This window comes from Tachypleus tridentatus, chromosome 6, assembly GCF_004210375.1.
Source record: "Tachypleus tridentatus isolate NWPU-2018 chromosome 6, ASM421037v1, whole genome shotgun sequence".
Lineage (NCBI taxonomy): Eukaryota > Metazoa > Arthropoda > Merostomata > Xiphosura > Limulidae > Tachypleus > Tachypleus tridentatus.
The window spans coordinates 90631398-90645090 of NC_134830.1; the positions used below are offsets into that span (position 1 = coordinate 90631398).

At 32.3% G+C, this 13693-nt stretch overlaps 1 protein-coding gene across 5 annotated transcripts in view; it reads right to left on the bottom strand.

The window, feature by feature from the left end:
* Positions 1-11077, bottom strand: part of egl (Egl_like_exo domain-containing protein) — a 56374-nt gene extending 45297 nt beyond the window's left edge. For 4 of the 5 annotated variants that reach the window (XR_013029299.1, XR_013029298.1, XM_076506073.1 and 1 more), the window contains exons 1-2: positions 9657-11076; positions 2192-2272 (exon numbers count right to left, since the gene is read on the bottom strand). Coding sequence is in view for 3 of the 5 variants with exons in the window: in XM_076506073.1 (XP_076362188.1) it covers positions 2192-2272; positions 9657-10949 (1374 nt within the window). In the remaining 2 variants the exon portion in view is untranslated. Of the gene's footprint in view, positions 1-2191; positions 2273-9656 lie in introns of all 5 variants that reach the window. The other variant, XM_076506070.1, reaches the window with a different exon arrangement.
* Between the last annotated feature and the right edge of the window lie 2616 nt (positions 11078-13693).

The window sequence follows — 13693 nt, forward strand, 5'->3', positions numbered from 1 at the left end:
CTGTGCTGTGCTGTGAAGGAATACTTCAAGACCCACCACTCCAGCAGATAGGAAATGGTAAATGGCAAGGGTCTTTCATGCTCCACTTAAAAAGGAGAAGGAGAATTTATGACAAAAAGATCTGAATAAGTGCCTGAATCCACATCAAACACAAACCTGAAAGATCTTTTACTTAGGACAGTGCAATGGGTGATCTCAAACACCAAATTTTTATAAGCCAGCAAGGACAAGCTAAAGAAGTGAGCTGTCACTATCCTGGTGCTGGCTTTTTCAGAGATAGTTCAAAAATTGAAACAGTCTGAATTAAACGAGTAATTTTGCATACCACGAGGATACTTCCAGAGATTTTGTGGAACACATAATCTTCACAGTGGCTACTGGTGGGGCGAGAGCAGATGAGTTGAGTGCTTTCTATTAACCCTGGCCTAATTCAAAATTTGGGAAGTAAGCACATCCTTGGAGGCAATGTTAGTCACCTGCTGAGATCTTCTTAAACAGAAAGAAAAAGAAAAAAACATACTTATCCTAAAAAAGGTGGATTAATTCACAAATGGTGACTTGGAGCAGGGGACAAAACAGCCAGATGACTAAGATAACTAGTGACGAACATGTGGAAATTGTCAACATGTCCACCTGGAATATCTCATCCAGGGATCAACAAAAATTAAAGCAAGACAAAAGACAGTGACAAATCTGATGAAACAAAATATGAAAGATCCTGTGCACATCAACATCTAAAGAACAGTATACCAACCAAAGGAGTTGATGAAACCATCTGGAAAGGGTAGAAGGTGAGAGGTCCCTGCAAAGGAGAAAATGATGTCAAATCACATAAAACAGCCTGAACTGAGCATACAAACTGAGATGTGTCTAAATGAGCATGGAGATGAGGAATAGAAGGAAGATCAATGGCAGAAAAAAAAATGGTTACCCTCATTAAGAAGAAAGGGCTGGTCCAGACAGAGGAGTAAACAAGTGATACAGTTCAAGAAGCATCAAGGACATAAGATACCTGAATGATGAAAACCATAGGTGAAAAGGAGAAGGAAGGAAGTTTTAAGAGAAAGGTGTTTTAAAGGGAAAGCAGCCAGCTGCTCAGATGGGGTATGTGTGAAAATGTGTAACATCACATTGTCTCAGTCAGACATGGGAGTCTGACAATGAGTCAGTGAAGAAAGAATGATCAGAACAGAGTAGAGAGAACAGGGGAAGGAAACATGTTATGGTAGCAGGAAAGTCAAAAGGTAGTAGAGAAGGTCACCTGATAACCAGTGATGGTGGAAACAAAAATTATAATCAAACAACAAAGTTAAAAAAGGCAGAAATCGGTTTCATGGTAAGGTGACTACAAAGAAGCACGTGAAGTTAGGTGGAAGCCTCAAGTAGCAAGTGAAAAAGTTTGCATATTCAAAATTAATACTAAACAAGGAAAGCTATATATGAACAGAGGTCAGATATCTTATCACATATCACATTTTCTTGAACTGTAAAGTCTATTACCAACATATTTCTGTATTGGGACAATACTGAAAATCCTTTACAAAAAAAATTGAGAAGTTTGATATAAATGGTTTCAAAACAATTCTTAAAAAAACAAAATTCTTTCATCCTGTTAACAGTACTCAGTAGATTAACATAATACTGTAGTTAGTAAACAAGTCATCTTTATATTTGTGTTAATTTCTATTTTAATGTTAGAAAAATCTTTAAACTTGTTATAATGCACTTTAAAACCAAAATTTCTGGTCAGGTTCTTGATTTTCCATTTATTTTCTCTAGCTTGTTTTTCTCTTTATTTCTATGAACTATCAATCATGTATTTTAATAATTATCTTGGTTTTTAGATCCTCCTGTTAATCTAATTTTTCTTCTAGAATTCTATAACTTTTTCAGTCAAGTTAGTACTATCCTTAAGTTTTAAATAATCTTACATAAAGTTCATAACAAAGTGACAAATACATATACTAAAAAAACATTTTGAGATATGTTTCACTAAACAAATGAAAATGTAGCATCAATGTTGCAGCAAAATAATGTTTAAAATTGAAATAAATTACAGCTTAGTAAATTTTCTTTTGACTTAAATAAATATATCAACATAAACTACAACTTCTTATGCTATGGTAAATATATAAACTCCATAACTTTCTGAGAAGATTTATTTTACTGCATTTAAATCATTTGATCTTACCTGCATGTCAAAAACATTCTTCATTATTATACCAAACTGATGATAAAATGCACCACTATCATTTCTGCAGTCATGTACAACCTAAAACAAAGGAACACATACAAGCATTATGATTAAAAGCATTTAAGTAAGTACATGAAATGTAATTATGCTGAATGAAGTCACAGCTATTTTCCTTCTAGACTAGAAAAAACATCTGATTTCTTTAATCATTTTAATTTGATACTTGAAAAAGAACACATTTCAAATATTTTCTCTGATTATCCAAACAAAAAAAAAACCTGCAAATAGTAACATTTCACTTGTAATTGAAACAATGTGCAAGTTCAAAGTTAAAAATAACTTTTAATTAATGGATTACAGGAATTTGTAATGCATCTGCCTTACATGAAAATCTCAAGTATTAAAACTATACAATTTATCTTCAAATAGTTATATCAGTCAACTGTTCTACTACCTGGCCAATCTTTATATAACTTGTTAGTTGGAAGATAACATAGAAGAATGTTTGACAAATGAGTTCTTATTAAAGTAACTTCAAGGTAATTATTTATGTTATCATACTTTGGATCAATGTTTAACAAAGTAACAGGAAAAAGAAAAGTGATCATTTTAATACACTTTTAACACAAATTAACAAATTGTAACAATGGAAAAGGAGAAAACTGCTTTATAACACATTCTAAAGTTATAGAGTAAAATCTGGGTAATTTTAAGGTCTGCATGTCAAAGTTCAAGAATGCCAAAGTACAGTTGGCATAGTGGTAAATATTATGTCACTCAAACTATCAAGGCAGTGTTATATTATTAGTAGTGAAGCTAAGAGAATTTACTAATATGGGTTCAAGCCAAATGCTTAACTCTGGTTCAGCTGGCAAACATCAAACTAGCTTGAACCAGCCAAGAGCCAAGAAATGGCAGCAAAGACTTATGCACGAGTCAGACATCACGTGTAAGCATTAGAGAATAGTTATGTTAAATCAAAGATGAAAATGTTAGAATATGCCTAGCAGGCAGTGGCAATTCATAACATATGATGGGCAGAAAAACAAGATTTGTGTCAATGGCAAATTTTACCATTACATTTTACCTTCCAGACACATAATTTGACTTATTTTTTAATACAACTTTGAAATTACTATGTTATTGCCACCCTATCATCACCATTGAGATCAAAACAGCAACGATACACTTAAAATACATACTGCACTACCATAAATAATATAAAATCAATAAATCATAACTTCTATTTGATAAATTATGAATGTAAATATAATACAGTGTAAATATGAACCATTAAAATACCTCACTGCATTTTGAAGTATATCTTCTATCAATGCAGCACGACATGTATATAAATTACATGTACATTCTTTACAGTAAATAAAAGTATTTATAATGTGGTGTCTAAATAAGCTGCAGCATGAAAAATTGCATAAGCTAAACAGAAGCAAAACATAAATAAAACACATACACAAGAGGATTCCTATGTTGCTGAAATTTATATTTCTGTCCCCTAGTCCTAGTATTGTCACTGTTAATATGAAAAACAATGGTGCATCAACACTATCAATCTGCTTTACAATCTTAAACACTTTAATCATATCTCTTCTGATTCTTTTTTCTGCAAGGGAAAATAATTTGAGAGATTTCAGCCTAACCTCATATGACAACACCTCCATCCCTTCTCTGAACCTTTTCTAACAATTCGATGCCTTTCCTAATGTAAGGAACCCAGGATTCAATACAATATTATAAATTTGGCCAAACCAGTGACCTTTACAATGAAATTATAGCATCTTTAGAATTTTTTTCAATATTCTGTAGATACAACCTAAAATCCTATTTGCCCAACCACTAGCAACAGCATACTTCTTGGACAAATTTAGGGACTGGTCAACTATAACACTAAGATCTCTTTTTTTCCTTTTTCATGACACCATTAAGGTGATTACCATCCAAGTTATTATAACCCACATGCACTTATTACACTTATTATAATTAAAACCCATCTGAAATTTACTTGCTCAACTCAATAAATGACCTAAATCCTTTTGTAAATCAGCAGCATCTTCTTTACGGCCAGCAACGCATAAAACCTTAATATCTGCAAATTTACCTTTTTCATTGACTATTCTTTCATCTATCATTGACATAAATAAAAAAGAGCAGAAATTCTAAAACTGAGCCCCGAGATTCCCCACTTGTGACACTAATCCAGTTTAACTAAATTCCATTTCTAACAACCCTCTGTTTTGTTCCATCCAGCCACTCTTCTATCCAATTTGCTAACTTTTCCCTCCCACATCTATAAAAATGATTTTTACTAGCTTTTATGTGCCACCTTATCAAATGCTTTCTGAAAATTCAGATACACCAAATCCACACACGTATCTTCATCTACCTAAGCAGTAACCTATTCAAACAACATAGAAATTTGTAAGGCAAAATTTTCTCTAAGTAAAACTATGTTTACTATATTCAATAAATTCTCAACTTTGTTAAATGAGTTTGCAAAGCATCTTTTAACAGACTTTGTGAAACTTTTCCTGCAACCGATGAAAGATTCATGGATCTATAATTACTGGGACAATGTTTATCACTTTTGAAAAAGATTACCTAACTTCCAATCTTCTGGTACTTGCTCACTATTCAAAGACCGACAACAAAAATATATTAGAAAGTTACTCACAATGGTGAAATATTATCTGGCCCTGGAACATTATTTTTTTTTTTTATAAGCTTCCAAATTTTTCGTAACCAGCTCAAGAGTTAATGCAGTCACCTAGTTTGATCTTGTTTCCATCTGTCAACTGTTCAAGATGTAGATCCTTAAACCTTCATTAGTAAAAACTAAAGAAAAAGCAAAATTTAATAACCCAACCATCTCATAATCACATGCTAGCCTTCCTTTATCATCCCTCAAGGGTTCTACCCAAATTTTAACATTCTGTGTACCCTTAATGTATTTAAAGAAATCCTCACTCTTAATTTTTGCACTTTCAGCCAACCTTTTCTCACACATACATTTCAATGTCCTAATTTCCTGTTTCACCAACTTTCTTGATATTTTACAGTCTTCTCCTGTCATACCAAACAATTTAAATTTCTTAAATTTATAATGCATTTCTTTATCTCTTAACTCTTGTGAGCCAACATAGTTTTTACTTGCAGCTGACAATTTCTTTCTATAAGAAATACGTTTAGCTTGAATAATGAAAAATTTATCTTTAAAAATTGTCCACATCTGATCACTCTCTCGAAATAACTCAACTGCCCAATTCACAACAGATAATTTTTGACACATCCCTAAAACCTGCTTTTTTGAAATTTGTAAAGCAACTGAAAGCCATCTTGAACAGTTTCCAAAACCCTTCTTTCACATGGTTTTACACAAGCATTTCCCAATCTATATGCATGAAATTAAAATCATCCATAATTAGGACTTCATTAACAGCTGAAATCTTAATTTCATTGTAAAGTTTCTCACTAACTACATCCATATCCTTTGGTGGTTGTAATAAATTCCCAATAAATGCTTTTTCCCTTTATATCCATATAAAAAAACCCAAATTGATTCAATCTCCTTGCTATTATCTTTAAGATCCAACTTCAACAGGATAAACTTACATTTTACATAAAAAGTCACACCCTCTTTAATACTCTATCCCTATTAACCCTTTTGCTGCAGGTCATGGATCCAAGGCCATGTCATCATGTTTGATGACTTGCATTCAAAATTTTATTGAACTACTATTTTATGAATTTATGTCAATTAGTTTGGAATCAAATTGCAGATTATAATTCAAACTTTAATGTTATATACGAGATAAATAATAAAAGAACACATCTAAATATAGATTTTAGGAAGTCACAAATTATGTTGAATGCAGCACTGTTTAAAATTAAATGTTAGTGATGTCAAAACACTAAGACTCTAGTTTCTTACAAATCCAGAACTCAAATTACTAATATTAACAAGCTAGAATACAAAATAAGAACCTCATACCTTTTTATTTTGCTGAAATATAGCTTATTTACTGAATAAAACATGGTGGCCCCATTCAACTCCTTCCATTCTTTGAAATAGCCCCCCAGAAAATCTTATTATAATACATGGCATGTGAATAACCATTCAACAACTTAGAAAGTTCCCAGAGTGGTTTTCTCAGCCATTTTAATCTTTGAAAAGGTTACCACATCCTTTCAATCCTGTATGGTGAGTCTTTAGTTTGCTTGAAGTTTCACTTTTTTTTTTCATCTAAATACATCTTATTTACTAAGCTTAATAAATTATAGTGGAGTTCTATGGTATCAATGTAGTTACTTATGATTTTTTGATTATACTATACATATAAAACCTAAAAAAGTTTGTTTGATATCCTGTATGTGTAAAATTTTAAAAGGCTTAGAAACCTATGTCCAGCAGCAACCAAATACAAAGGTCATAGCGAGAAGAGATAACTGTTTGCTTTACTTCTTGATTTATTATTCTATATTTTAAGAAAAAATAAGTTTAATAATTTATTTCTGAATAACAATAATCTATATACATATATATAACGTATAATAATTTAAACGTGAGTGTATATTACATAACTTCCTTGTCTTAGCTGTGTTTTAGTGGACTAGTATTTTGTAATATACACTCACGTTTAAATTATTATACTATACATATAAAACCTAAAAAAGTTTGTTTGATATCCTGTATGTGTAAAATTTTAAAAGGCTTAGCAACCTATGTCCAGCAGCAACCAAATACAAAGGTCATAGCGAGAAGAGATAACTGTTTGCTTTACTTCTTGCTTTACTATTCTATATTTTAAGAAAAAATAAGTTTAATAATTTATTTCTAAATAACAATAATCTATATGCATATATATAACGTATAATAATTTAAACGTGAGTGTATATTACAAAATACTAGTCCACTAAAACACAGCTAAGACAAGGAAGTTATGTAATGTTAACCAGGTATGAATAGAAGGTCAATATAATAAAAATATATATGTAAAGATATAGCATTATGAGCCTTAAGCTACTTAGACTAAACATTTGTATTTTCCTATTATAATACATAGTTATTCTCGCATGAAAAAAGCATAATTTATGTTCATTTCCTAACTTCTTTATGATGGTCGTAAGGTTGGTCTAGTGATAGACTCCACATAGTTAAAGAGTACAGAAAATAACAAACTATATAAAGTTTTACTGAAAATAAGTGTTTTAAATGTATTTAGAAGGTTTTTAGAAATCATGTAAATAATACTTGAGATTTTTGGGATGAAGAATAGTTTTTAATCATAACACAAAATCACTTTGCACTCAGATTAGTAACAAAAAACACTATATTCACAAACAAATTTTTAGTAAAAATAATTCATTAAAAAATCTGATTTTTTGCACACAAAATACTTGTAATCTTTACTAAAGGTGTACCATATTTTGTGAAGATACATATGCTGTATCAAAAGTTACAGTGTAAATACTTGATCTGTGCAAGCACGTAGATGGCCTCATGTACATTATACTGAACCTGTTAGCAAAAAAAAATATATCCTATAAGCCACTATGTTTCAGTTGTTCCTATTACTCAAAACCTTCCATTTCTACTGATGCTCTAAACTCATATATTTAATTTTGTCTACTTCTAGTATTACAAATAGTAACAATTAAGCCTAACCTTATAACTACATGTAAACTCATTTCCTATGATAAACTTTTCTACACCTTTTACTATTTTTTCATTTAATTCTTCTGCTTCTCACCATTGGCTAATCCTAGTTTAAAACCACCCTTACAGCTGAGCTAATAGCCTTATTCATCAAGCCAGCCTCTACCTTATTTAACCATCCATTCCAAATAACTTTCTACTATTTAACTAATCCTAAAAATTCAACCAGTGTATCTGTTCATCCTCACTTATTAACCTAAGACTAGCATTTAGCCCTGATGACCTACTTTTAACCTCATTTGCACAGCTAATTCTGGGCAGCATCCATGACAAAATTAAGTAATGGTCTTTTTGTAAAAATATATCTCAGGTTTTTGTTAACCTGAAGATGACCTAAGAAGGCTGAAATGCTGTTCTCTGCTTTATTAGTAAAAGTGTTAATATCTATACCAGCCATCCTGAGATACATTTTTACTTCAGTACGTTTTTTTCCATCCCAAATAATGGTCTTTTTTCTTTAAACACCTTTATCAGCCCTTCATACTTATTAATTAACTACTCTGACCTACCTTTCCCTACATCATTAGCCCCTACATGCACTACAAAAACTCCCCTTAATTATATATATCTCTCCTACTCTGTCAATAACATCCTCCACCTGTGCACCTGGCTAGCCTAATCTGAGACTGCATAAAACCTATGTAAAGCAAGATAGTATGTTATCCCAATAAAATCCACCAATTTTAAACTCATGCACATGGATTTATATTACATAGATAAATGAAACAAAAAATTGTCAATAACCAAATATTAAAATTGAAGTGTGAGCTCACTTACATACCTATGAAAGTATAAGAGATTTTGTGATCACACTGATTGTAAATTTTAAATCTGTGATTGAGGAATACGTATCAATAGCAAACTCTTCTCGTCCTACACCATGTCATGATGCAATTGATACATTGTTCCTACTACTTTTATTACAGACTATTGTACTACACGTTCTCTCAGTCTAGCCACTCCCAACGATATAACATTGCAATCTGTTGTCAGGACAACATACTGTCTGATTACACCCAATGATGTAACATAAACAAGTTGCTGCCAGGTTAATGCATAGTCTGTTTACAATCCCCACTCATAGTTTTTTTTAAATCCTCTTGGTTCAATTTAGGCAGACATCTCTCTCTATCAGTTTATGCATTATTCAATACACACCACAAATTTCATTGCATGACTTTATTTCTACAGATTCAATGGCTCAAAAGAATTATAAATAGTTTCAAAGTTTTGTATGTGTGTTTTCAAGTAATAAATTCTTCTGGATCCAATGAGACTGCTCAGACAAACATAAAGCATGAAAAGGGCTTTCTTTTGATATATCACTGGTCCTTATTGGTCCAACCAATTTGAATCTACTCCCCATTTTCAGTTTTAACATTCACTTGCTGGTCATTAGCAAGTGGTGATTGAACAGTTTAGCAATAATTGCTATTTTTTAAAGCCAATTTACAACTAGTGGGGAGTATGGTTGCCTTAAAATAAATCAGACAAACCCAGTGCACATTAGTACAACTATCTTTCTTCAGTGACTGCTTCTTTCTCCTGGTTGTAAGTCCTTCTAGTTGTGCAAAATACCACTTATTTGAGTAGGAAGCCTTTTAAAGTTAACATCATACAAGAGTAGGAGTCACATTATCAGGATCATGTAAAATCTACCAAGAATTGGTAAAACAATCTATTTATTAAAAGTAATACTACTGAAGATTATTTTCAAATTATAGTTCTTACCTTAAATATATTTTCTGAATGTAGCAGTTCTTTAAGACCTCCTTCTACCATCAGTTGAGGGGAAGACAATAAATCAAAGATGTACACCTTTTTATCCATTGTCCCTAATTGTACCAAAGTCAAAGGGCCTGAAGGCCCTAAGTTAACACCTTCTACATCAACAGCAACAGCCTCTTGGCCACTGTTGAGAATTTGCTGCACAACAGTTAAGCCTTCTTTAACTTTAGTTATCATTTTTGTATTTTTCATCATCTGTACTAATGAGTCATCAGCACAATCTTTTCCACCCATTAAGCCAATGCTACTGCTAGACAAAGAGTTGTGTTCTCTGTAATCAATGGCTGAATTATCTGCAACAGCTTTCATAACCTGCATTCTTAATCTCTGTTGAAAATTCTTTGAGTTTTCAGAACGGCAAATACCATTTGTAGGTGATACTGGTGAAGATGACACAGTGTTTGAAGTATTATTATTGTTATTATCATTGACCTTGGATGTTATGCATGTTTGCAAACGTTGAGGCACAAGTGATACCATGTTAGATTGTACACAAAATATGTGAGAGTTCATCTTTAAAAATGCAATGAGATCCTGGGTACTCTTCATCATTTTGGACCACATCAGCCTTGGATAGTTTGAGCTAAGATTGTTTAATAGTTGTTCAACTGAAACCTTGCCTTCAGCTTTAACAACACCTTCAAATATTGTTAGTAGCTGATTTGTAAGCTGAGGATCAAGAGGCTCTTCTTCAGGCACCTTTGTTATGTTAGTGTTCAACTTTCCATCTGGTGTTTGAAGTACACTCTTAAGAACTACATATTCATCTTGAATCACAAATATATTTGGGTATCGCTGAAGAAAATCCTTGAATTCCTTCACATGCTGTCCTGAGATGTGACGAATTTCTGGGCTAGCTTGAGACCGGTGACCAAGTAAACTTTTTATTGGAACTTCTGCATTCCCATACATTCCCAACTTCTTTTCAAAATACTCAACAGCTTCTAACGCATAATCTCTTTTGGTTCCTACTCCAGATGAAGGATCTTCACTACTCAAACATGTGACACGTACATGATCACCTTCTATAGTAAACAACGATGGGTACTGCAATAAAAATTTCCGCAAGCCTGACTGACTTCCCCCAGCAATCTGACGCATTTCTTTGGTAAAACCCTTAGTGCCAAACTGGCACGAAAGGTCGTGAAGAGTTCGTGGTTGGCCTTTATCCATTAACCGGTCTAAGAAAAACATCAAAGTCATGTTTTTCACATTGTCATAATCTTTACTATCCATTTCTCTCGAGTTTCTTAACACTTTGGCACAACACTGCTTGAATTTTCAATGTATAAGCAGTGACTTTGTCGCGACAAAGTTACACAGTCATCAAGCTGCCATGTTGAAATTAAAATTACTGTGATCACGTGACTAAATCTTAAACTATGCCTGTACGGAATAAATATAATAATAATAAATTCATGTATACATGTGTGTGAAGTTGTAGAAAAAGTGCAAAGATAAAATTTTTTCACTGGTACGGTGATTTTGTTTTCGAATTACAGTAAATAACTCCAACAACTTTTAGCAAAGTATTGTTTGTTTAAAGTATCGAATGTCAGTCGAACGAATTGTTCAACACTTTTTCTAAATTTATTACCGCTCCCTAACTCCACGCATGACACATCTATAACGGTAAGTGACCTCTTTAAAGGATGCTTAAAATGACAAAAATAAAATATTTCATTAAAACTTTCTCAAAAATGTGTATTTTTAGCACTTTGATCAACATCTCAGCTTTGAAAGTATTTTATATGTACTTTAGTATTAGGTGCTCTCATATTAAAATTGCAACATACTTAAAGTACATGTTACACAGAAGTGAGAGAAGTGTATAAATAATTTGTGGAGTAGCTTGTAAGATACATAAATGACAAGAGCGTTAGTCGTTCGTGTTACGACTTCTTATAATTATATAAATTCACATATATAAAAATCTGATGTGCTCATCTTATAACTTACAGCCCTTGCAACGCAAAAGAATTAATTCATTTTGTTTAAATGGTTTATTTATACATTTTGTTTTCTTCAAGTTTTTCTTAGTATTTGAAATTTCCAAAAAAAAATTTTCTTTCTGTAGAGGGCCCCCGCTAGTCCAGCGGTAAGTCTACGGATTTACAACGCTAAAATCAGGGGTTCGAATCCCCTCATTGTACTCAGAAGATAGCCCGATGTGGCTGTGCTATAAAAAAACACACACACTCTCTGTAGAGGAAGATCAATAATATAATGTAGGGTTTGATTAATGCGTATGACAGAGTGAAGGCAGCCAACATAGCTTTGTGTTGAAGCAAGTTCGCAAACTTTCTGTAGTGTACGTGGCGCCAACATAAACAAACAACCTCTAGACAGAGAAGAGAAATATATGTGCACACACACATATTTTATTGGCGTTTCGGTTATACACCTTTACCAAGAATTACACTTATAACCAAACCTTGTGTCCTCCAGTGGGATAGCACTAAGTCTACGGCCTTACAACGCTAAAAATCAGGGGCTCGATTCCCCTCGATGGACACAATATATAACCCAGTGTGAGAAATACGCAAAATCTTTTATAGAACTGTAAACCTTTATGGAGATTTAAAACCGACAAGTGTAGTAAATGACACTGCTTTCTGAATGCTGCCTTTATAGTTCAAATGTGGTTTTCGTTGTCGTTCTTCAAAATTGCGATTTTCAAAGTTCTGTATTTAAACGCACAGATTTGCTCAAGTAACACTAACTTTTGCTGTTCTGAAAACATGAAAGGTAGGGATTCGTTAATAAATAATTAACTGACTTTTTTGCTTGGAAAATATAGAATGACAGCCTGTAATAGAAAGCCATCTTGGTGAATTGGATACATATTAGAGATAGTTGTCCCCGAGAGTTAAACTCTCACTGAACGCAAATTTGAATGTATGATGCGTTTCATGTGTAAATATGACTGTGATGTTTGTTTATTTTAGTTTTTTATATAAAGTTAAGTTCACCCATGTAAAGAATAAATATAATATTTAATTTTAATTTACACTGTTTTAAGTTTATTTTTCCTTTGTTAAGCTAACTAGTTTGTGTAGCTTCTGTAACTTTGGCAAAAAAAAACTGTTGTTTGCAGAAGATTTTGAGTTTAACTTGTGAGTTTCTATTATATTGTCTTGTATTGAGTTACACTTGGGTAAATCTAATTATTTTGGTACACTTTAGTTCAAAAGTTAAATCCAAGCTTACGTTAGGTTTTAATTTGTTATAAATTTAACTTAGAGTTACGGTTATTTTAGACTTGTAATTGAACTTATAGGGAAGCACAACGTCTTGTAAAGAACTTTTTACATAAATTCGTTGTCTTATTCTCATCAATTCGACATATACACCAATAAATACTTGTCTTAGTTTAACTATTTTTTGTATTGTGTCTTCGCTCTGTTTTCTTCTAAATAAACACTTGTGCACCTGTCAAACTACGTGTCAAGTCTTTTCTTCTCAACAATCCTGGTTGTAGATCAAATAAAGCATTTTACTCGTAGTCTAGTCACACTGTTCACTGACAGTTACCAAGCATAACTCATAGTTCTACAGGAAAACTATTTTACCGATAATACTACAAAAATAAAGAAATTTGCATTTTTAAATTTATCTGGAGCTAACCTCACGATTTCTAAATAAAAATATAATAATGATAACGGAGAATAGTCAGGTAAAACTAAAATATCTTTATTGTAACGGAATAAATACACTTAGTGTTGAATCTATAGGTAGTTGAATCTGAGAATAGAAGAGCCTTGACACAAAGTAACGTAGAAAATAAGCAAGCTTTATCAATGCTAAAAAGACAGAGAAATCGTGCATACTTGTTTATGTGAGGGTCTCTTTTACTGTTTGAAGTAACTTCAACTGATCAGATAGAGATCACCTACTAAATTGGTTAGATTCAATGATCCTCACATTTCATTTAATGCCAAAATTATCAAGAATGACTAGCACTACCAACGTGTTGGTCA